This window comes from Vanessa atalanta, chromosome 24, assembly GCF_905147765.1.
Source record: "Vanessa atalanta chromosome 24, ilVanAtal1.2, whole genome shotgun sequence".
NCBI lineage: Eukaryota > Metazoa > Arthropoda > Insecta > Lepidoptera > Nymphalidae > Vanessa > Vanessa atalanta.
In genome coordinates, this window is record NC_061894.1 from 4,400,231 (window position 1) to 4,426,125 (window position 25,895).

The following is a 25,895-nucleotide window of genomic DNA, read 5'->3' on the forward strand; positions in this document are numbered from 1 at the left end:
AGCGATGCTTTATTGAAACTAGGTCAAACTATGTACGAGATATGTTTTGCTTTAAATTACCATAATTCAAACCAATGTTTCCAAGCATAATAAAACATTGAAAATTGTTGTGTTTTATCAAGCAAAAATCAATTGCAAAATTTATTTTCTTATTTCGATTTTAATTTATTTAATATTTATATTTTTTTACCTTGGCAACATGTAACCTAGTGAGCATAATGACGTATAAGTTGAGGTTTTCAACTCTCTCTGGTCAAACGTCAAAGTCAAGCCCAATGTAATGTAATCAGTAATCACAAATTCACAAAATTTTGTCACTTTAGTCGACAGTAGAGCTCAGTTTAGTAATTTGTGTACTAAATTCATTATTACCATCGACTAGCTGTATTGTTTTGAATGTTTTTCTATGTATTTTTTATTGCATCCCAAGAAGTAAATACATTGTTAACCAGATTTAAATGAAGTGATTAATATTCATAAGTGATATATACGGAAAGATTAACGTGTTGTAATCTTTATAAGTGTAAATAAGAACAATGAGTGAACCAGCGAAGCTTAACGGGAACTCTGACCCTTCTTTATCGAATGCGGGTGTTATAGGCACAGGCGAAGTCCCTTCTTTCAGGAACCCCATACCAACAACTTCGTTTATTAATAACAACATTGGAGCTCCCGTTCTACCACCACGACCTGACTTTAGCACTCAGCCTGGTTACGGCATGAACTCGGGCTATGGATACGGTGGTATGGGAGGTTCATATGGTATGGGGTATGGTGGGGCAGGATATGGATACAATGGAATGGGGGCTGGCTACGGAATGGGAATGGGGATGGGGATGGGCATGGGTGGTATGAATTCATATGGAGGATATAATAGATATGGACCAATGTATGGAGATATTGAAAGCAGGTAAATTTGTATTATGTACTTGCCCATTACTCATACGGGGAAAACAATCTTTATTTGTATATAATATACACTATTATTATAGTGTTACATATATAGTATTACAGCTTATAGTTATATCTACTCTATTTGTTTCCCCCTTACCACAATAAACAAAAATAATAATTATGAAAATTATTGTTTTTCATTACAGCTTTCGAGTGTGTTAATGGTCTTTATAATAATCATAAAGAGTTATTTGTTATGGCTACATTGAAATATAATAATATTTATTTTACATATATATATTTTTTAATGTAATAAAGAGCTTCATTATATTTTATTTTGAAATACAAATATAATTTCATTTCATTATATAATGATTATTTTGTTTTAGATTTATTCAAATGGCAGAAGACAGTTCAAGGCCCGCGTTTGATTCAATACAAAGCGTTGTTAATGCCGTCGGCAGTATCGCTATGATGTTGGAAAACACATTTTTCGCTTTAACTAGCTCATTCCGAGCCATTCTAGGTAATCTTATTGTGCAACAAATACATTATGTACTTTATTTTATATACAATCTATGTTGTATTGTAATAAAACATTTCTATTACAGGTGTAGCGGAAAACTTTGGACGTTTGCGGTCATTGTTTGCTCAGTTTTGGTCCACATTTGCAGTTGTTAGAAGTCTTAATTGGCTTGTAAGGAAGCTGCTTGTGTTGCTGGGTATCAGAACTGAAAATGAATTTAAGGTGAGCACATCAATTTTAATATAATTCATTAATATTTTTATGTCCTGATACGCAATATAAGTTGACATTGGTGCTAGAATATGTGAATTTTACCACTGGTTTATTTGGTGGCTCAACAGCAGTACTTAGTATTGTTGTGTTTAAGTTTCCAAGGTTACCATACCACCTACCATAAGGTGGCCCATTTGCCCAACGACCTACCCTTTCGAAATAAAACTGAAATTACGTGTGCTTATAATTTTATTCAAATGGATAGTAAGTCAGTGTAATTACATTTAAAAGAAAGGAAATAACCTCATCTATCACCTGGAACATGCCTCATTGACAGCATAACTGATATGAACATTACTTAAATTGCCAGTGTCTATGGGTGAAGGTGACAACTTATCATTAGGGAGACAATTTGCATGACCAATTCCATTAAAAAAAAAAATGGAATAAAAGTTGCTTTTGACAATCAAAAAAACAAATTACAATTCCATTTTATGCCATGTTTTTATCTTTATTACTTTGTTTTAAATAAATTATTTACCTAATTAACCATTTACTCCCATTATTATGGACGATAATAATTTTCTCATTTAGTAGTTATTTATTCAAACATTATACGCAAATCTCTTATCACCAAAATACCAACATGATAACATTTATCTTACTAATATTATAAATGAATTTGTGTGTTTGGATGTCTGTTAGTTCATATTTGAAAAACTTATTACGTCATGGAATAGGTTAAAGTATTTTGATAAAAAAAAATCACTAGAATTGTTTTATTTACGCCTAGCGAAAGGTGTTAGTATCAGTTGCTAATTTTATTCTGACATATATGTAGTCTGTGCATGTATGTTCATATATAGTCTATACCAATAAGAAGAAGGAATAAAGTTAAAGAAACCTCAAATTTACGTATGCCACGCGATTTCCAAATAGCTTAGCCATATTGTGCTCTACTAAAAGTTCTCGACTAATATATTTTTTTTATAGTACAACACTCATCCACTAAATTACTTATATCCACTTTAATTTGACTTCCTAAATTAAAAATGTTATTTTTTTTTGACCATTGCACTATTGGTGCATTTGATTGATATATTACTACGTGATGGCGGCGGATTCCCGCGGCTTTGCTCGCGTGGAAGTTGAATATATTTACAGATTAATTAAAAATATTACGTTAGTTTAAGACCTCTTTGTATACCATTGCGTCTATTTCACGATTTCAGTAACGCTAAAATACGTATGTATTCATTTTTAATCAGCAGCCCAAAAATAAAGTTTCATGCTTTTAACTTAAAAAATGACGGACTTCTATACATACTTTAAACCCCTAATTCACTCCCTTAGGGGAAGAAATTCCAAAATTCTTTCACTAGTGGTTTAGTTCTCAAAAAAATTACCTTACTCTTACTTACCAAATTTCGTGGCCCTAACTTTAATAGTCTCGGCAATTATGAATCAGTCAGTAAGTCAGGACATATTATTTTATAAGTATAGATAAATAACTCCATATTTATTTTTTACGAATCTATTCATAAAAAATATTTACAAGAAGGTTTTAATTATATAGAAATAAAAATTAAAAATAGTTATGTACTGTACATATCATGAGTCGGTGTAGTGGTTACAAAAACGATCACAGCATCTCTACGTTAAATCGCAATTCCGATCTTCTGGGAAATAATGAACGTCAGCAGATATTTATATAGAATTAATCTGTAATTAGGGAGTATTGCTGTACACATACGAAACCGCGGAGAGCGGCTTGTATTCATATTGTTAGAACAACATGCCGTGATATATTTGTTGAAAACTCTGATTCTTGCAAGTGCCAGTGTAATCGTTATCATGAAACGATTCTGATCTTGTCACTTATAAATTGATATTTTAATAAAAAATACACAAACGATAATATTATTACGGCTGACGTATTTTCGATCGACTAATAATATTATTTTTTTACATTAACAGCCAGTAAATTTTCCACTGCTGGGCTAAGGCTTCCTCTCCCTTTGAGAAGAAGGGTTAGAGCATATTCCACCACGCTGCTTCAATGCGGGTTGGTGGAATACACATGTGGCAGAATTTCGTTGAAATTAGATACATGCAGTTTTCCTCACGATGTTTTCCTTCACCGCCGAGCACGAGATGAATTATAAATACAAATTAAGTACATGAAAATTCAGTGGTGCTTGCCTGGGCTTGAATCCGAAATCATCGGTTAAGATGCACGCGCTTTAACCACTGGGCCATCTCGTCCCATCGACTATTATGTTATTATGCAAGCTGACGGAATTTCTACTAATTTTAATTTAAGAGATATGTTACGTTCTCAATTCAAGTTCGACCGAACTTTATCGTTATATTTGTAGAAAAAAAAAGTAAACGGCAACTTTAACGTATCGATTCGATTGAATTGAAAATTTCTTTGTAGAATTTTTTCCCCTTTACAATATACGTGTCCCGTGCTGAGCGGCGAAGGAAAACATCGTGATAATATCAGGATGATGTTCTGTCAAGTGGGATCAATGACCTTGTGGTTGGATAAGTCTCAAGCCTGTAGGACCTCACTATTAACATTGAGATTATAACGTCTATACTATTATTATTTCAAGTATGTTTTTTAAATAAACACCGCAAAGCAAAAATCAACCGTAATCGGCTCTGCTGATTGGCTAGTCGGCCAAAGTCATAATCGGCACATCTCTAATGTTTATACTATATCTTAGAATTTCTTCTAAAAACTGAAGGATTCTATTTCCCTCTCTAGTTAGTTCTGTATAGGATGTTAGGTTCGAGTTTGGGATTATTTGGGATTGGTTCATATACTGTTGAATGATTTTATATGACTTGAGATAGTTCATATATTGAGGCGTGAGTTTAATTTTAGATTATTTTATTATCAGCGGGTATTGATTAATTGAAGTTTGAATTTTTAATTGGATTTTTTACGAACTATGACGCGCGTAAATTGTTGCTACGTCTTAAAATCGTTCTAATGTGTGTAAGCTTAAGGTTCTTATTGCATTTGAATTCGGTCTTTTCCGAAACTCCTTATAATGAAAACTATCTTGACTTTTTAGCCTGTAGCGTTTAAGATATCTGTGGCATCACAAAATGTTACATTAGATCCAAATAATTATCAAAATTTTGAATATTTTTTAAAGGTTTTTTCGAGCCTTTATTACTCCAATATCATGCATTATTATTCAGTTATTTTTATAGAAAATCTCTTAATTATAACAAAAACGTAGGCGAACTAATTATGATAATGCACAAAATTGTGTCAATATAATTGTTTTATGAAGCAATAATGTATTAAGTTTCTTTTGAATCTGTACGTACACACCAGTCAAAATAGTCCAATAGGTTAAAGCAAGCATCACTGAAGCCACGTCTATCCACCAAACCGACTCCAATGAGTATTGGAGTAACGTGGTGGAGTAAGCTCTAAACCGTCACATCAAATGGAGAGGACCTCATTAGTTAAGACATTTACAGACTTACTAATCTGGCTGAAAGTCAAAATGGTGTTACAGGCAACGATAACTTTAATATAACATCAAATTTTAAACATATAACAATATATGTATGTCTTAATATAACTTTTCATTATTTCAGGCCTGGGCCGAGGCGGTAGCGGCGTCACAGAGTGGATCGGCGTCCCCAGAACAGCGCGCCAAAGGCTCCAGCTGGCCTATTCTTCTCTTCTTCGGGGTGATAGCCGCTGCTCCATATATTGTTCTTAAAATGCTCAATGGACTGTCGACGAGCATTAACGAAAGACGTGAGTACTTACTGAAAAAATAAAGTAAATAAATATTACATGTTGTATATGTAGAATATTTAGTAACTCTTCTGTTGGGGCAATTGATACAGTTAACAAAAGGATGAAAATGAATGAAAGGTGAAATGTGGATGGTGGATGGCGAATGAAGGATGAAAGGTGAAAATTTAAAAAAAACACCATTATTATGTGCAAAAGGTTATCATACAATAAGTGATTTCATAGATAATAGTAAAACTTAATACTAAGTTAAGTGTTTTCTATAATTATTTGTAATTTCAGAATGTGTATTTTAATTCTAAGTTATTATGTAAGAAAATCTGTAATTATTATTACCGTAACGTTTATACTTTGAAGAATGTTGTGTATTGCTGTTGTTTTTCATAAATAATTAAAATAAATCAACTTGAGAGGGAAGAATGCGATCGCATTCTGGTTGATTTATCGTTTAAAAATCAGTAAACAGTTACATAATACGGCAAAAGAAACGAGTTCAGTCAAATTAACAAAAGCATCTATGTTAAATATATGAATTTATATTTATATATTATAGTGTATGAAAGCGGAGCGAAACAAAAAACTCTAAAAATGGCTTTGAATATGTTGTTGGGAGTAAACACAGTAATTATTTCTTAATTATCTTAATAAATTTACCACTTCTTCGTTTCCATAGCTAACTTGATGACCTTGATATCAAAACTCGACTACCTTAATACAAGTATATTATTAAGTATATTTATTTATAACTATTAAATAACGTTGTTCTCTGTTTGTTTGCATTTACGGTATAAATTATTCAATTGATTTTAAACAAACTGTCCAATGAATTTTAACTGTAAACTTTACTGTGTTCCGGTTTGAAGGATGAATGAGTTAATGTAATTAAAGGCACAAGGGACATAACATCTTAATTTCCATGGTTGGTCGCGTTGTAAGGGAGGATTAATATTTCGTACAGTGGGTATGAGTATAGAGGTTGGTAACCACTTGCCATCAGGTACCTATCTTATTTACCATGAAGGAAATTATATATTTTTTATATTTGCTTTCTACTCCGGCTTATTTGAAAATTCTTATTTGTTTTTAATTACAAACAAAACGTTTTTTTTTAAATAAAAAATAACATCGTTTTTGCTTCATAAAATTATTATATTGACTTAACTTTAATTTTATATCTGCATACTTATTTGTTAAATTCTGCCACATGTGTATTCCGCCAACCTGCATTGGAGCAGCGTGGTGGAATATGCTCCAAACCTTCTCCTCAAAGGGAGAGGAGGCCTTTATCCCAGCAGTGGGACATTTACGGACTGCTAATGCTAATACTTTTTTGTTAAAATTAACCGATTTTACAAAAAATAACTGAATAATTTGATGATTAATTAGATCTATGGCAATATTTTACGACGACATTTTGATTTCTTAAATGCTACAGTCTATGTTACAAAAATCAAGATAGTCTTCATTAAAAGAAGTTTCGGAAAACAAGAAGAATAAAAGATATATTATTTACATTCAAGATAAATACCCGTCTGATAAGAGTGTTGTAACTGATAACACAATCATAACAACAGAAGTTATCAGCGAAAATGAGATAAATGATTAAGTATATCTAAATATTTATCTCCTTAAAGGAAAGTCAATTGTCAATTTGTGACGATATTCAATTGTAATTTATATGTAAAGATTTGTTAATTACGTATTAAATTCATTAACAAATATTAATTGCAACACGTGAAATTATAACAATGTATGATTTAAATTTAGAATTAAATTCCTTGGTAGAAAATATTTTAAAGGTTTTAATTAGGTAATAATAATAATAATATAATAAAAATATTAATCTCTAATCCCATTTAATGTCAAAGTACTTTTTGATATTATCTGTGTCCCGCGGTTTTATAAATGTTGAATTAAAAAATAAAAACATTATTTATTTAAGTAGGCTCGTAGAAGCACTTTGAATGGTATTTAGGTTATAATCGGTTCTGAATTTATTAAAATAAATGCGAAAAATCTCATTTACTCAAATTCACATAGATATGTTGATTAAATACAATGTGAATTATAATACGTGCCCGTATTTCATACACATAATTAGTGCGTGAAGTTTTATTGGCTTACCCAATTTCTATCTGAATAAACGGACTTCAAACCCAAGACGAATAATTAAAATGAATGCCTAAATAATTGTGATGAACTATATATTGACAAAAACATGAAAAAAATATTAGAGGATTTGGAAACTAAAATGTATTTAAAGTGGGCTGAACCAACTGGGTCAAAAAATTAAACGAATGTAATTCAATTAATTTTGTATGTCATTTACAGTGCAAGATCCACACACATGGCAGAATCCACTGCGCGCAATTGCCCAACACGACTTCCAAGCTACCTCACCCCAGGAGATCAGCTTCAGCACCAACCAAGTCCTTACTATCGCACCGCAACACCTCCAGGGTAATCTGTGGAACTCAGGCTGGCTAATGGCATCGTCAGACAGACAAACAGCTGGATTAGTCCCAGTCAATTACATAAAAGTTGTAAAGCCTACAAGTCAAAGTGAAAGTGATAATAATCAAAATGTAATCAGTAAACCGACGGATAATCCTGTTCCAGAGCAATGCACGGCTGAATTAGAAAAATATTACGGTCAGGAATTATAATTATTTAAAAAATATTTTTAGACTGGCAACATTATTTTACGTCACTTTGGCACTAAACACATTTCTGCCGTTAGAATCACAATTCAGATGTATATCCTATTCTAATGAAAATGGGAAAAAAGATTAACAAACCTTAGATTTACGTATTTCATGCATTTACTAATAATTCAGCTATATTAAGAGTTTATGATGAATACAACACTACTACTCTTAACTACTTTCATTTTACTTTCTAAATTCCGATAACAATTTCGTCGACGTTCAAAGGGCCATTTTTTCACAAATCCATACTAATCGAATCAAGCTCACCAATGATTTTGCGTCAAATTTTGTTTATTTGGCTTTTTTCTCTTATGGTTGGAATAGAGATTATACATTCTTCCTATGTGACATCGGGGAAATAATCGGTGCCCGGTTGGTTGAACTAAAAACCATTAAGTTAAGAATTTAATTAAATAGAATCAACTATTTAATTTTATTTTTTAAAAATCAAATAAGAGACTGAACGCGTACTGAAGCGGAGTATAGAGTAACATAAGATGGATAAATCTATGCACATCATTATGCATTATCTTGCTTGATCAGGAATCAAAAACTACGTTTCTCCCTTGAAATCCAAAAGCTTTAACGTACTAAATAATTGAATTAGCATTCCAACGACTATATTAACAACGAGAAAAAAATAAAACAATATTGTCTTGTTCCCACACTTTTTTATTATGCTTAAAAAGTGCCTTATAAATGTTATTATCTGTGTCAAAATGATCTATTAAATATTGTTCATATTTCAATCGAGTTTTGTTTGAATGTATCAAGAAAATGTTGCCAGAAATAAAATTGATGTATATATCTGTTTCAATCATATTAATATCTCATTTAGTAATCAAGGGTTGTATATAGTAATAAGGTCAGGGGTTATTGTCACTTATTGTAGGTATGCGAATGCAATTAAATTATATTTAAGGGTGTCATTTTTACTTTGTAAATTATTTATGTTGTTTGTATATATTTAAATATAAAGAAACATAGCATTGTATGCAAATTATAAAAAATATTTTAAAATGTTTTTTAGTATGACAATGTTATTATGAGATTCGTGGCTAATAAAATTTGTACCTAAAATAAATATCAAGCAATTTAACACAACAATTACTTATTTTGCCGCTGGAGCTCTCTCTCATTTAATGCATTTAATTTTTTTCCTTTCTGGATGAAGACATATTTGTGTAATTGACTGATATATGTAATAAAAGCTTTATTGACTTTGATTAATTATTTCTTATCCTCCTTTTAATTCACGAGGAACGAAGATTGCATAGATATCTATTGATTTAGAAGCTGGGTCGGTAAAAATCATTAATAACAGTAACTTCAATGGTGTGCGTTGCATACATTAATTAAGATGAATATGATTTGGGAGTTTATGTTGCTTAGAACGTCGGCTATTGGCGAGAGTATGTGCGTGTAGTACAAAAAGCACTGAATTTAAAGCACTTAAAACATAATGGACTACCACATTCAATAAGGCCTACGCAGATGAGGGGCAGACCTCGAGGTAGCTTTCAGTGTGTTTCAAAATAGATCGCTTATAATCGCATCAAATAATGAGACTAAAAGAACCGAAAACAACAAATCCCCCGAATAACTAAACATAAATTCACCGAATCGCATCCAAGTATAAGGGAGGGGAATCTCTAAAAAATAGAAATAACGTGTAAGGGCGAATCAAAGCGGATTTTAGTTCGGGTTGAGCGACCCAGTGGCTCTTGATATTAAGTTTTTTGATTGCAAATCTAATTTTACAATTGATTGGAACTAAAATGGTAAATTGCAATTGAACATAAAAATGCCCTAACAATATACATAATCTTAAATCATAATACCCTTTCAGTTTTTCCTATAATCGGTTATTTAGTGTTCGAAGCTAACACTCCATCGCCTGAGAACTGTCATTTTCGATTTACTTTGATAAAATACCATCTTATTCGGATAGCACGCGGATTATATTCTCATTCATTATTATAAATAATTACAAAATAGCAATACTTTTCATCACTTGAATATATTTTAAAATTAATTTGACTTTCATATGAAGTCATGTGTTCTGCTGTGGTTAGTAATTTATAAGCTGGATAGAGTTGACATTGAAAAAGTTGTTTAATAGGTTTCAAGATAAAAAAAAATTAAGAAAGATAGCAAAAGAATAAGATTAAAAAAATAGTTTTTACAACAAAGACAGTATTATTGTTTCATACAATTTGTTTAATAAATGGTTAAAATGGTAATAAATCAAACAAATGTTTATAGTTTTAGTTTTATTGTAAAGTCATAGTCTAAGTTTACAAGTAGGGTTCGGGGAATTCGAAAGTGACTTCGCGCCCCGTCAACTTCTTGTATACTGACTGGAAGGTGTCCACCTGTAGACAAAAATAAAAATATACATTGTAAAGGCATTCCAACAAAAAAAGAAAGCTTTTAATTAAAGCCCCTGAAAACATGACTTGTAATACCATATTTAATTTGTATTGGTCGAGTAAGCTAGTGTTGATTTTAACATTTAAAATATTATTAACATACATAGCAATGTAAACTGATATGATTTTTTTATTTTACTGTTTTAATATTTTTTTAATGAGTGGTTACTGAGAAATGTATTTAAGGAAATTTGTAATAATCAATTTCGGTATAGAAACATTTATATTTGTATAGTTTAAATTATTCTACTTCTATAATATTATAAATGTGAAAGAACTGTCTGTTATGATTTATAGATAAAAATATTTTGATTGGTTTAATGGCTAGTCTATAAGTATGGCTTCAATTCTCCTTCATAACTAGCATAGCCTAACAGAAAACCCTTCACCTTCAATTCAACTTTGTACCCCTTCAATCTTCTGTTAGGCAGAAACAGCCTGTAAATTTCCACCACTGCTGAGCTAAAGCCTCGTCTCCCTTTGAGGATAAGGTTAGGAGCATATTCCACCACACTGCTCCAATGGTAGGTACGCATGTGGTAGAATTTCATTGAAGAATTAGACATTCGGATTTCCTCACTATGTTTTCCTTCACCACCGAGCACGAGAAGAATTATAAAAACAAATCAGTGGTGCTTGCCTGGGTTTGAACCAGCAATTATTGGTTAAGATGCACACATTTAACCACTGGGCAATCTCAGGGGTACAAGGGACACGAAATTATCAGTAGCAGTCAGTGTCTGGAACTTATCAACATTGCCATGCTTTGAAAATCATATAAAAAAAATATTTTTGTTCAGACTCGCACCTGAACTGTTTCTGGTTGGTTTGGATTTGCTATTTTATTAGATGAGTGTGGGATGAGTGCACTTGGATTAGCGAATTGTGCACTATAAATATGTCCAGCACAGTTGACTAGTCTAGAATTGGTGAGAAAACAATCATTTACAAATACTTAAATTTACCTTGTGTTCAATAGTGGTTTGCTGATTTTTATCAAGGTGCACTTTGATGAGCTGTGAGCCATCGAGCTTGACTCGGATCCTCTTGCCGACGATCTCAGCGGGGAACACAAGGTCCTCAAGAATAGCATCATATACAGATGTCAGTGTCCTGTAATAATAATTATTTTGAATTGATTATACATTCTATTCTAAAATAATGTCATACTTTTTCTTTTACTACATTAATGTCATACTTCTGGTTTTTTTTAATATTTCTGTTTTTTTATAACACACATATGTATATATCTGGTAAATTTAGCTACTTGACATAATAATGTATAGCTACATTATTATATACCATTCACCGACTATCATTATGAATTCTGAAATAATTACTCTTATTATATTCATATATAAATACTATTTAGGAAACCAATATAAAGTAGAATTACTTTGTATCACAAGCACTTAATTTTTATTTTTGAAAGTTTATAAAATAAACCGTGAAGTAAATTTTTCATTACAAATGGAGTGAAATTGCTTTACCTTGATCTGGGCCTCTTTTGTTTGTTAGCGACGCGCGTTTTGTGGCTTGGTTTGGGCAGAATTTTGCGGTCACCAATGAACACAACATGCTTGCCACTGAATTTCTTTTCAAGTTCACGGACCAGTCTGATTTGAATCTTCTGGAATGCCTTCAATTTGGGCATCGGCACATAGATGATGATTGACTGTAATATTATAATGATTGATTATTATTGTATACTTATTATTTATATTATTGTATAAACCTGTATATATAAATCATATTCTTGTAAAATTAGCAAGCTAACTAACTATACAAGCCTTACAAATGTAGTAATAGCAACTTCAATACTACACAAGTATAATACTTTCTATTGGTATTTTGTGTCTAGCTTTAAGAGCTCGTATAAATTCGAGGAGAAAAATACTCATACTTTACAATTTAAGAGATTAATTTAGTTTCGAAAAATATTCACATTATCAGTATAAAATTTAACAACAAATATTGATAATTCTATGAATTTGATTCCTTATAAAGATATACAAGAAATGCTAATTCCAAGTGTCATAGAGAAATATAATTCGGAGCACATTTAATGCACTTCAAATATAGCGAATCACCACATGATACGTATTTATTTATATTTTAATTCTTATCAACATATTATTGTATTGCCAGATATTTTGGACCTAACTATAAATAAAATCTTACTTTTTTGTTGTGCAGTTCAATTTCTTTAGCTTTTGTAATGTACAACTCCCTGAGTTGAGCCTTCAGGTCGGAGTTGGTTTCCAACTCGACCAACGCCTGCGAGATCGAGGTCTCGAAGCCATCAGGCTCGACAGCGCTCGCTTTGATGATTTTCGTACTCATCTGGAAAGCCAACAGTCACTTTATAACCACAAACTTCACGATGTATAGGTTAGAACATCGAATTAACTTGAAAACAATAATTATACACTTGAGCACATGGAAACTTTAACACGTTTAGATTATTTGCATTATACCAGTGACTAAAATTAAGAATCAAGGGTTTTTATCACTTATACGAATAAAAACAATACTCGACACGGAGAACCAGAATTTGTCACTCAAAAATATCATGGTAATCTTTACCCTTCAAAAGAAACTATTACGTTGGAATAGTCCTGTATTAATTAATTAACGCTATAACTGTAATATTTAAGAAAAACAAACATTAATTCAATATTATTTAAAAGATATTCGTGAAAATAACCACCTTGAACACTGAGCGGGAGCAAAAGAGATAGAAACAGAATATGTCAAAAGTGTGGTCAGCTAAAGAATAAATATTGTATATTTAAAAATTATATCTATTAAAAAAAACTAATAATTCCTGTTATTAAAAAGCCAAAAAAATATATAAGAAAACGATTTTATTTTAAATATAAAATAATTATAAAAGAAAATCATAATGTTATATTGCATTACTGTAACAGTTTTTATTTTGGCCTATATTTTTAATACTGTTAATGTTGTTAATATATTAAAACACTTATATATATATACTTATATATATTATAGTAAAGCGTTTTCAAAATTATACTGAATTTTAAAGTAATTCAAGAAGGCAAATATTTGATATCACCAATCATAATGTATGGTTTCTGAACGTAAACGTGTTTGTAATATTGACAAATGACATCGAGAAATGAGAATCTAGATTCTAGATACTAAAATACGTCTAGATTTCATGTAGATTATCAATGTCAATTGTCAGTTGTCATTTGAAAACTGAAATGAAGTGCTGAAAATTGATATTTGAGAATGATTAAAGTTTTCATGAATAATGAAATCAGCCGAAATTTAATTTTCGAAAAAATAATTATTTTTTCTAATTTAGTTACAACATTCATTTGACAATAAAGTATATGTTTTGAATAAATACAAAGAAACTCCCTTCTTAAATTCAAATGCTTATAAATCAACCGCTTCGGGCATGTATTGTATAAATAAACCTTGAAGTAATGAAAACACGTGAATAACTGAATAGTAGGCGGACCGCGGAGTTACGATACTGAAAATATGAAACCGCAGAACGCCGAGTAAGTATCATTTTATGTAGATACAATATTATGTTTTGAATTTATTTCATATGTATAACATATAATATTAGTAATATAGATCTTAAATACGTTTTTCTTAAAAAAAACAGTTGGAAAATTGTTATTTTTTAGTATTGTTATTATAGAATGTAATGTAACTATATTGTTTCATACTCCAAACAGATTGACAAAGAAGTGTACAATCACAATATGAAATGGGTCCAAATTAAAATATTCATTTATTTACATAAAAATTATTAATATTAAGTCCTTAAATATATATATACAAATATGAATTAAAAATAGTTACTGTATAAATCTTGACTACATGGAATGGTTGCCACCACCATAATGCTAGTACTTAGTAGTTTTTCCCCATAGTGTTCATTTCAAAATAGATTTGGGAAATTTCATTAAAACCATATTTAGCCCATATTATTAAATCTATCATTACTATGTAGCTTAATGTTGGATGTAATAGTTTCTTATCATATTTGGATGCAGCATTAAGTCACAATAGATTGCTAAAACTTGTGGATAATATATGACGGAAAATTGTTATAATAATACTTTTGAAAATATAATATGTTTTACATTGACTATCTTTAATAAAGTGTAAAGTGCATTGTTTAAATGTATTTGATTTTTAATAAAATATGTATTTCACATCAGAATTTGAATAAATATTTATGTTCCCAGGTTATAATATTTTTTGTTGTATTTATTGCTTAGTTTTAGTGGTAGTATTTATTGAAAATTAATTTTATTTACAAAATATTTAAAGTTTTGTTATTAAATACTTAAAATCTTTGATGGAAATTATGTATGGTTGTGTATTAGTCCTTTAACCAAATGGTATTAAATAAATCTTCACTATTAAATATTTACAATGAATATGCTTAAAATTTTATTCTGGTTTTGGATTACATGTAATGTAGTTTTAGATATGTTGGTCTGTATGTTTGACTGCGTCGTTTGTTTAATGGCTAGATAACGCCAAGAATTCTAATTTCAAACCTTAGGTTGGGCTGATAAAAAGTTTTTTGGGTTTTTCTGTTGAAATATTTTTAGTAGCAACTCGGAGTCCCTCGGATAATGACAATAAGGGAAAAGATATTGTGCTTGTATTGAGCTCACATTTGTACACAATTTGTCCTGCGTGATTGCCTATTGATAGTGGCATAAAAAAAATTACCATTCCTCACACCGTTAATGCTTGGGAACTGAAATGTTATATGACTAGTTACACTGGCTCACTCATACTTGAAACTGGAACACAACAATACAGAGTATTGCTGCGTGGCAGTACAATATATGTAGATGGTACCTATTCAGACAGCCTTGCACAAAGCTCTGCCATCAATTAAAAATGTATGGTCGGAATCGGTCATGAGAACGTAATCATAATATAACTAAAATAAGACCATGTACAATAATTAAAGTACAAGTATTACTATTTATTATACTTAGAGATTATTTATCGGTTATAATAATAATTAAGTAATCTTTGAACTTATAGTAAACTTGGCACTTAAAATGGCTTTAATGAAGAAATCAAATACTACGCCCATCTGTCGCTGTTTTTCGATTTTCATTAGGTCCGTCGTTGACGCCTCGACATGATATCTAGAATATTTTCAATGAATTATTCTTATTCTATAGAAATAAAAAATAAGTTTCGAAATTGTCAAAGTCTGAAAATCTGATGATTTTTATGAAAGTTTACAATTCTTTTCTATCGTATAAAGTTCGTTCAATAGTATATCTCTTTCCTAACAAAGTATGTAAAAAACCTCTAGAATCCTAGTTAATATTCTCTGTGTCATAAAAGCAATAAAATTTAGTTTAGGCGGACGAGATCGCGATTTTTTAAAGATAGTTTCGAGTTAAGAGGAGAGTTGAAATCCTCAAATCTACTTCATACATCGTCAAGACTAGCTATATACGCGTCGATATTGTAGTGCAGCAGTTTGTCTACCTGTTATCTGAACAGTGGGAGACAATAGGTGCACTTTTTGATTTCGATGAAGGCAGTAAAAAATCCACTCCAGGCTTCTGAGAATTTCGCGAGAGAAAACAACTAATATCTTTATTAGTTGTGTATAATTTGTGATCTAGACTTTTTTATGATACAGGTTGGTGGACGAGCAAATGGGCCTCCTGATGGTAAGCGGTCACCATCGCCCATAGACAATGGCGCTGTAAGAAATATTAATCGTTCCTTACATCACAAATGCGCCACTAACCTTGGGAACTAAGATGTTATGTCCCTTGTTCCTGTAGATTGTTTTAATGCTAGTCAATATACCATCGATGCAGTTTAATATATAGGAACGCAGTGGTAATATATGTTTTACGATATGCATCTAGCCAGAGACCTATAACTATAGTCGATAGATAAAAAAATACATACAAATATTCATGATCAAAACGGTTGAATAGTTGTAATGATTGTTTCGTTAAAATAAAATAAGTTACTTAATGTTAAAATTTAATAATATAATTTATTTATGATTATGTCGGAAAATATATAGCTTTGTATTATTTTTGACGCAAAAGTTGTCTATATTTCAAATAAAAGAAAGTTGATACTTAACGGCATTAGTAACTTTAAAAAGTTGATTGAATGATTTAAAAATCGATCAATCATGAATTACAAAATATGTCAACACATATCACGCATTACAAAACTATATAACACTCGACAACTTTGATACAAGCGCTGATAAGCTAATCTGTTCGTAATAGGAGAGAACAATTTGATAACTCTACAGTGACCCGGCGGCCATCGAGACTGACGCACGTTTGAAAAAGTTAGTGTTCTATATTTGAAATTTATAATTTCGTTTTTTTAATAGTCTTAGCATTTCACGTAGTCTGTATCAATGTTTTTTTTTTACTTGTCAATTTAGGTTAGCACGCATAATTCGATTTAAAATATGTATTTTCTGTTATTTATCATATAAGTTTATAGCTAGTTGCATATTCAATTGTTTATAAAATGGCGATTAGCAAAACCGACACGTTTAAAAATTTCTTATATAATTATAATTCTATATTTAAATAAATGTTGACTGTATATTTTATAGTATTAATTATATACACATATTTTTTATTCTTATTTCATTTAAGTATGTGCGAATTCAGCGTCGAAGTTAATTAAAACCAATGGTTTCATTAAAATTTCCGTTCATAATTGAAGCTGAAAGGCCGTCAATGTGTGCGTATGGGCGCGTAAATGTTGGGCAAAGGCTAAGAAAAGTTGCACAGTTCCAGAGTAATTTGTTATATTTTAAAAATGGAATGTAGTACTTAAATGTGTGAATGCGTAGTAAATCATTCGTGATAAAATTTTATTACTACATACAACTACAAATATCTAATCGACGATCGATATTTAAATTTTATTACTTTTTAAAATCATTCGATACCCAAGTGGTGGTTTACACAGCCGTTTTAAAACATATTTTAATTTTATTCATATGAAATTATTTTAATTTATATATTCTGGGCTAATAACTTTGTTAATAAGTTTGATTCTTGCAACAATCAACAACAAGCAACAGCAGGATTGTTTGATGTTCGCAAATGCTTTTAGAATGGAACCTCATTAAACTGCTCGTAAGCAATTATGTGTTGTATAAAATATACACACACGTTAATCATCTAAATTTGTACAATTGCAAATGGTACTTAGTGTCAATTGACGTTATACGTCCCATTCCAAAAGGTCATATTATCAAAGCATTTAAAACGGATACTGCACAATCTCCTTTGACGGGATAACAATTTTGCTCTTTTTTAACCCGATAAGTAAGAATGCGATTGCAATATAACGAAACCCAGTGGTTAGAATGCGTGCATCTTAACCGATGATTTCGGGTTCAAACCCAGGCAAGCGCCACTGAATTTTCATGTGCTTAATTTGTGTTTATATGTTATTCATCTCGTGCTCGGCGATGAAGGAAAACATGGTGAGGAAACCTGCATGTGACTAATTTCAACGAAATTGTGCCACATATGTATTCCATCGACCCGCATTGGAGCAGCGTGGTGAAATATGCTCCAAACCTTCTCCTCTAAGGGAGAGGAGGCCTTAGCCCAGCAGTGGGAAATTTACAGGCTGTTAATGTAAAATGTAAAAATGTGAAATCAGTTTATTCTATTATGAGATCTATTGAGATTCTATGATTGTGAATTGTTTTTATCAATTGACGCGCCTTGGTGGTAAAACTAACTCGTATACCGTGTTAAGCAAACTGTTTGACGATCTCTTATGCCGTCGTGCTCCCTCTTCGCCGTCGCTTTCTACTCCTTTTGTGCGCTTGTTCCTTGTGTATTTCGTTGGTTATTCGCGAGGGTGTATGTTTTTATTTTATTAACAAAAATCTACTTTTATATCATTTACTCCTTATTGTTATTATTATTTTTAATTTTAAAGAAGTTTTTATAGACTTGCGTAGGCAGTCTTCGGTTTGGAAATGGGAATAGGATGCTAGTAAAATTGATAACAAATGCACGTTCGGCAAAAGTTTATTCAATGTTTTCTATCAATTACATAAATTTAGAATTCGTGGAAACAAATATTTATACTATAAAATGTATTATCTCAACGTATTTTGTTTTCGTATCGAGTGCGTTATTCGAATCATTGCGTAGAACGAATTGGAATAAAATGGTGATATTAGTCTTAGTTCGATGTAGTTTGGCCATCTTGCCATTTGACGTTTAAATATTTTTGGTATCATCATCCTCCTACCCTTATCCCAATATTATTTGGGGTCGGCGCAGCATCTCTTCTCCTTTCATACTTTTCTGCCTGACGTCATCTCACAAGTAACATTCTTTCTAACCATATCGTCTTTAACACAATCCATCCATCGTTTCTTGGGTCGTCCTCTACCTCTGTATCCATCCACATCCATTCTCAAAACCTTTCTCACAACATGGTCCTCATTCCTCCGCATAACATGCCCATACCATGACAACCCAGTTGAGGAAGTCTGATAGATTAATAGGAACATAACAACATCTTAAACATATATCGGCTCCTGTACTATATATTGTTTGTAACTTTGATGTCAAGCGCCACGGACCTGACGTCATCTCACAAGTAACATTCTTTCAGCTATATCCTCTTTCACACAATCCATCCATCGTTTCTTTTGTCGTCCCTTTCCTCTATATCCATCCACATCCATGCTCAAGACATTCCTCACAACATGATCATTCCTCCGCATAACAAGTCCATGTTTGTTTAAATATTTACATGTTTAAATGCACAATGATTCAATCAAAAAGAAGCACACACACATATGAACTAGTCAAACGCTGTTTACTGTACGCACACTAATGCGCATACAGTAAACAGCCAATCATACACTTGCATTTGTCAACAATATATAATTTCAATATTAATATATTATGTTATATGTAAGTACGGATGTATTAATGTATGACGCTAAATAAATTCCCGGTAAACTTAATTAGCGTACAGTTTTAATATTTTATTTTTCGGTGTTCTATGATAAAAAAACTTTTATCTTGAAACGTTTTACATTTATTATCTGTCTCCATCTATTCTATTTGTTTTACTCGGCCTGTACATGGCCTGTTATCAATATCAATATCTGTCGCACCCTGTGTAAACACTTGTCCAATTAATTTTTTTTTCTATATTTGAAAGCTTTTATTTATCTCTGCTGTTTACATGTTTGAATTGATATTTTATTAAGTGTCCGATAGCTGGCTAGTGTTGTTATAACTCGTTTTTTTTTTAATATTCTTTCGATTCGTTTCGATACGACTCACGCTTCGTTATTCGTACGTCAATGATACGAAAACATATTATCTTCGAATCTTCCAAGTTTATATAAATTGGCGGACGAGCAAATGGACCACCAGATGGTAAGTGGTCACCACCGCCCATACACATTGGCGCTGTAAGAAATATTAATCATTCCTTACATCGCTAATGCGTCACCAACCTTAGGAACTAAGATGTTATGTCATTTGTGCCTGTAGTTACACTGGCCCACTCATCTTTCAAACCGGAATACAAGAATACTGAGCACCTTCTGCTGTTTGGCGGTAGAATATCTGATGTGTGTGTGGTTACCGCTCAGGCGGTCTTACACAAAGCCCTACCACCAAGTAAAAAAAGTTATAGCATTTCGAATGTCATGATTCAAACTTAGAAGAATATTGTCAATGGTTTGGCCTTAGAAGCCATCTTAGTTCAGAGGCTACTTACTATCGATGCAAAATTAATTACATAACAACACAGATTATGAGATGCGAGTAAATATTTCAATTAATTGTACTCGAGTGCTCATAAAATAATAACAATAACCGCTCCACCAGTACAATGTACTTAAAGTTCTTCAAAGGTCGCGTGACGTCGCGATTAGCCAACAACTGAGCTAGGCCATCAAAGGCTAGGCCACAAGCATACTTAACTGCGTCAATTTTACTATTTTGGTTATATTAGGTAGCCTATTCCAATCTGCCTCGTTGGTCTAGTGACTAGATATGAGGCCGCAGATTCCGAGGTCTTGAAATCCATAGCCCAGCTATGGATAATTTACACTTTTATTAACAGTTTGTTGCCTCATATTCACGATACACGAGTAATCATATACATACACTGGTAGGGTGGTGCTTATTCGTGTACTCTCTAACGCGAAGTGTAGTATAGTAATTATTTATCTATTTCAGAACAATCATGGCACCCGCAATCCTAGTGACGGGCGGGGCGGGCTACGTCGGCTCGCACACCGTGATGTCTCTGCTTGAACGTTCAGAATCAGTGGAATTCGAAATAGTTGTAGTAGACAACCTCACCAATGCATACAGGTCAGTTTCACGTAATAATAATGTTTTTTTTTTTATTATAATAGGTACGAGACTCTGAAATTGGTCACCTAATAGTAAATGTCAAATCCTTGCATCGCCAATGCGCCATCAACCATCAGAACTCTTAATAAATTACTCGTTCAATGATCCTTTACGCCGAAACACGCAGTACCCAGTAGTGATATTAAGTGCTTAAACTCATTACTTATTGTACCCCTAAACAGTCCAGGCCTGAGCAAACACCTACCAAGTAAATGAGTCATGCTCGAGATTTTAAAGAAATATATAGTAACTGAATTATAATTACTGTACCCTTCCCATGTATGTAAATGTTATGATCCTCTGTCCGAAGGTTGCCTGGAAGAGATCGCTGCTGAGCGATAAGGTCGCCTGTTGCACCTCATGCAACTCTTGTGTAACAAAATTGTAATTTTTATTTTTATTATATTTAATTTTTATTGTATTTAATTTTTAAGTTTGGGTGCAATAAAGAGTTAATAAATAAATAAATAGTAATTGGTAGGGATTTGTGAAAAATGGCGTATTGAAGACTGCGAAGTTGTTACCGAAAACTTAACGTAGCTTAAACTTAAACATAACATACTGTAAATGTTGCAGATCTGATGGCCAAAAAAAACCAGAACCATTGAGAATTATAGAAGAGATGACTGGGAAGAAGATACACTTCTACGAACTCGACATCCGGGATAGAGAAGGATTGAATAAGATATTTGCCGCTGTAAGTTTCTGTATGTCTTTGTTAACGGAAATGTTTCGTTGTAGTTCTCTGGTTTTTAATAATATTTACATAAACTAATACTTTAAGTGTAGGTTAATTGATAACATTTAGAACAACATACATACGTCATAAGTTTCTGTCAACTGTCATATAATTTTAGTATTTTTAAACTAGTCAAACATTTTTTTTTCTTTGAAGAAAAAAAATTAACACAAAAGTATTTAAAACTGCACTGAAATATTAAACTCACTTATAAAAAGTAACTAATATCGTAGTTCGTAAAACTATGTACATCAACTTTTATAGTATTATAAAATTTGCATTTTTAAGCAACCGTGCTCCATTCAAAACTCTTATATATACCTAAAGACAATATTTAAATTAAATAAACGATGAATATGATAAATTATATATAATGTCTTGTATCATTATCAGACTTATTTCCAATTTTACAGCACAGTATCGAATGCGTGATCCACTTCGCGGCGCTCAAGGCTGTGGGTGAATCCGTCGAGAAGCCGCTGGAATACTACCAGGCAAACATATCTGGCACTTGTACGCTATTTGAGGTGAGATAACCGAAAGTCAAACTCAAAAATCTTTATTCGATATGAAAGTGTTACACTTGCTTATTGATAGTCAAATATCTAGCACCGGTTCGGAAATTAACACCTCGGACCTGAGAAGAACCGGCGTAAGAAACTCAGCAAACCATTTGTTATTTAGGTCGAATTGTTCACACACATCTCACTAGTGCATAATTTCGAATATGATCTGAGACAATCTGACTCGATCGAATAAAGTTCTGGTGTCTGGTGTTTCCTGTTTTCCGACTCACAGATTCAAGATTATATTTCAAACTTCGCGTCATAAAAACCCAATAAGCTTTTGAGGGCTCGACTCGGGCCTCAAATACTGCGACTTTATCAGCTGGTCCCATGAATCAGTCAATACATACAATAATAATAAATACCGTTACCTATCTTTGCTATTCACATCGCTTTTAATATTAATATCTAAACTTGGTCCTTCGAGCCAGATTTCAATGTTTACAAATATCACTCATAGGCAATGCGTAAACACGGCGTGTACAAGCTAGTGTACAGTTCTTCGTGCACCGTGTATGGAGAGCCGGAGAAGCTGCCGCTGGACGAGTCTCATCCCACTGGCCAGGGTCTGGCGAGCCCATACGGCCGGTCCAAGTTCTTCTGCGAGGAGATTATGAAAGACCTTTGCAGAAGCGATCCGGTTTGTAATAACTTAACATCTATTCCAGAAATAAATTTTAGCGTTAGATTCGAACGTGGCTGTTAACGTCTAAAGATAACTTACAAGATAACATGGCTTGACGTAATCAGGTTTGACACAGGTGTATAAGATCTCAAAGTTAACATCAAACCTCTGAGAATGCCAGCAGGCAAAGTATGACCACATAACATAAAATGAACTGACATCAGCACCATAGGCTTGGTTGTTGTCCCATCTTTTTCAAAATTAAAGATACAATTGTCTATTTCAACAGCAGGAGGAGTTAAGATGGACGTGACATTATCGAATTAATTGTTCAGATCTTGTTTGTTTCAAATATGGCGTTTTGAACATCGACGAAGATTTTATCGATTTTTTTGAAGTAAAATTAAAATGGATGAAAGTTGTTTAATGGAATAGTGTTTTGTGTGTTGTATTATAAATATGGATTTGTTTGTAAAGTATAATAAAGAATTGCTATTAGCTAATCACGTGGATTATGTAAATTTAAAGTTTGTTTATCACTACTCCTGTCGTTAGAGTTGGCTGTATTAAAGGAAGCGACATTGTTGATTTTTCTTATTTCACTTAAGTATCTATGACAAATGTTCAGCAGATAGTCGTTGACAAAATTTCTATGTACCGGTCTCCATGATGGGGAATCGTGGCCTTAATATAACGAGAACTGAAATAAAATCAGATTAGAGATATATCGGAAATAATAGTGACGAATGGTGATGGTGTTACAGAAATGGATGGTGATTTCGTTGCGGTACTTCAACCCGGTGGGCGCCCACCACAGCGGACGGATCGGCGAGGACCCCACGGGCATCCCCAACAACCTCATGCCCTTCATATCGCAGGTGTGTCAGTATGTCAGTAAGAGAGGACCGTTAGCAAAACATGTTGTGGAAATTTAGTATGATTATTATTAACCGAAGATGGTGCGGAGAAACATTGTGGGCACAGAGTGCCAAATCTTTATTTTAATTTCATTAAAAATATAAATATATAATATTTATTTGCCTACCATACACAAATGTGAGTATAGAGGCAAATTTACCACTGTGACGTCACGCGCGCTAGGAAAACATATGCATATGATAGAAATATCATTAATAACAAAAATCAATTAAATAAATACAACTGAAAATTTTATTCCAGGTAGCAGTGGGCCGACTTAAAGAATTATTAGTCTTCGGCAACGATTACCCAACTATAGACGGCACCGGGGTCAGAGACTATATCCACGTCGAGGATTTAGCCGAAGGCCACGTTAAAGCCATTAAACTCTTCAAACAGCCCGGCTTCAGTGGTTTCCATGCTGTCAATTTAGGTGAGAATCTCCCGGATTTTTATGATTGCAAGATCATTCTTGCATATAGATCGAGAGATAGACTTTCAAATCAAATCAAATAAAAAAAAATATACTTAATTCAAGTAGGCTTTTAAAAGCACTTTTGAATCGTCATTTAACAAACTATTTAAAGTAAAGCTACTACCGGTTCGTAATGTAGATTCTATCGAGAAGAACCGGCATGATACTCAGTAGTTACTCTTTTCAACATCTAAAAATATAGTCATGTTAAATACAATTATATACATATATAAGTTATGTCTCCTGCCTGGAAGTCAACAAGCATTAACTCCACGCTTTTTTATCATCTATATAATCTTGTATCGAAAAAGATGCCTTCTTTACCAATGTATTTTTTACAAATTACTTGAATCTATGAAACGGCAAAGTTAAAAATGTCTGCGGAAATTTTATCATAGAAACGGGTAACTATCGAGTGAACTAGTTTTACGATTTGAATATATGTATATTATTTTACCCATAGAGAGATAATATATCTCATTACATGTCACACGGGCCGGCGTCAATCACGAATGGCTAACCGATGAAATAAAACGCACGCACTCGTCTCGGCAGGCACGGGCACGGGCTACTCCGTGCTGCAGATGGTGGCGGCGTTCGAGCGCGCCAGCGGGCGGCGCGTGCCGCTGCGCGTGACCGGCCGCCGCGCCGGCGACGTGGCCGCCAACTACGCCGACGTGTCGCTGGCGCTGCGCCTGCTGGGCTGGCGCGCCACGCGCACGCTGGCCGACATGTGCCGCCACACGTGGGCGTGGCAGAGCGCGCACCCGCGGGGCTTCCGGGACTGCTAGGCGCCCGCACTTTGCGGTCTCATATTTGCCATATCGCGTCGACAAAAACATACCTAACTTGAAGGAGGACGACTAAACGTTATTTTACGATTTGTAATTATGTCTCGAGTATCAGTACTCGTAATGATTCGTTCAATTTGCTGCGCTCCAAAATAATTTGATTATTATCATGACAATATAGCGGGGTGGTCCTAGAGAGCGTCGCGTAGATATATCTTAACTTGATTTTTACAACGATACCCTTTTCGATTGGAGTCTTTATCCCCAAAATAATAAAAGGCGTAACAAAATATATTTTTACTTTCACGTATAATCTTTAATCATAGGAGTGTTCCTCTTGTCAATAATAATTTGGACGTTCTCGTAATTCGTGAGGAAACTGTTTTATAATTGAAATATATTATAAACATAATCTGTTGCATTGCCATATAGAATGTTTGATGTTTTATTAAGTACTAAAAGTACTCTTTTTTTATTGTAACATGTTTACAATAAAAAAAAATATTTGCATAAGATTGAACTATAAACACTATTGTTCGTTTTTACTTTTAGCTGAATTTTCAACAAATTATATATTCAAATTTACTTCTTGAATATGTAAAAAAATCATTATAATTCCATACGAACGTCGTTCTACCCATTTAATACAATCGAATGAAATCGAATACTGTTATAATATTTTATTTAGAAAAAAATATCATCAAATACATATATATGTATTTGGTAGTGTTTATAACATACGTTTGATTAACGATGTATAATTTTATATAATGTCTACTTGT

At 32.6% G+C, this 25,895-nt stretch overlaps 3 protein-coding genes across 4 annotated transcripts; 2 read left to right on the forward strand and 1 right to left on the reverse strand.

The window, feature by feature from the left end:
- Positions 1-265: 265 nt before the first annotated feature.
- LOC125073603 (peroxisomal membrane protein PEX13) lies at positions 266-9,360 on the forward strand. The gene is made up of 5 exons (XM_047684491.1): positions 266-910; positions 1,284-1,420; positions 1,506-1,642; positions 5,261-5,426; positions 7,758-9,360. Exons 1-5 carry the CDS (start codon positions 537-539, stop codon positions 8,090-8,092), a joined length of 1,149 nt encoding a protein of 382 aa, XP_047540447.1. The 5' UTR covers positions 266-536; the 3' UTR covers positions 8,093-9,360.
- A 1,032-nt stretch (positions 9,361-10,392) lies between these two features.
- On the reverse strand, positions 10,393-13,332 carry LOC125073605 (40S ribosomal protein S7). Its single transcript, XM_047684494.1, has 5 exons — positions 13,277-13,332; positions 12,748-12,909; positions 12,057-12,241; positions 11,532-11,679; positions 10,393-10,509 (listed from the first exon to the last, which is right to left on the reverse strand). The coding sequence occupies exons 2-5, from the start codon at positions 12,907-12,909 to the stop codon at positions 10,432-10,434; spliced, it is 573 nt and encodes a 190-aa protein (XP_047540450.1). The 5' UTR covers positions 13,277-13,332; the 3' UTR covers positions 10,393-10,431.
- Positions 13,333-13,819: 487 nt separating this feature from the next.
- Positions 13,820-25,155, forward strand: LOC125073604 (UDP-glucose 4-epimerase). Of its 2 annotated transcripts, none has more exons than XM_047684492.1 (8): positions 13,820-14,102; positions 20,820-20,957; positions 21,576-21,696; positions 22,152-22,265; positions 22,765-22,944; positions 23,694-23,807; positions 24,109-24,280; positions 24,878-25,155. In XM_047684492.1, exons 1-8 carry the CDS (start codon positions 14,083-14,085, stop codon positions 25,111-25,113), a joined length of 1,095 nt encoding a protein of 364 aa, XP_047540448.1. In that variant the 5' UTR covers positions 13,820-14,082; the 3' UTR covers positions 25,114-25,155. The 2 variants fall into 2 exon arrangements, with proteins under 2 accessions (XP_047540448.1, XP_047540449.1); XM_047684493.1 differs by lacking the exon at positions 13,820-14,102 and adding an exon at positions 16,860-16,915.
- Positions 25,156-25,895: the final 740 nt, after the last annotated feature.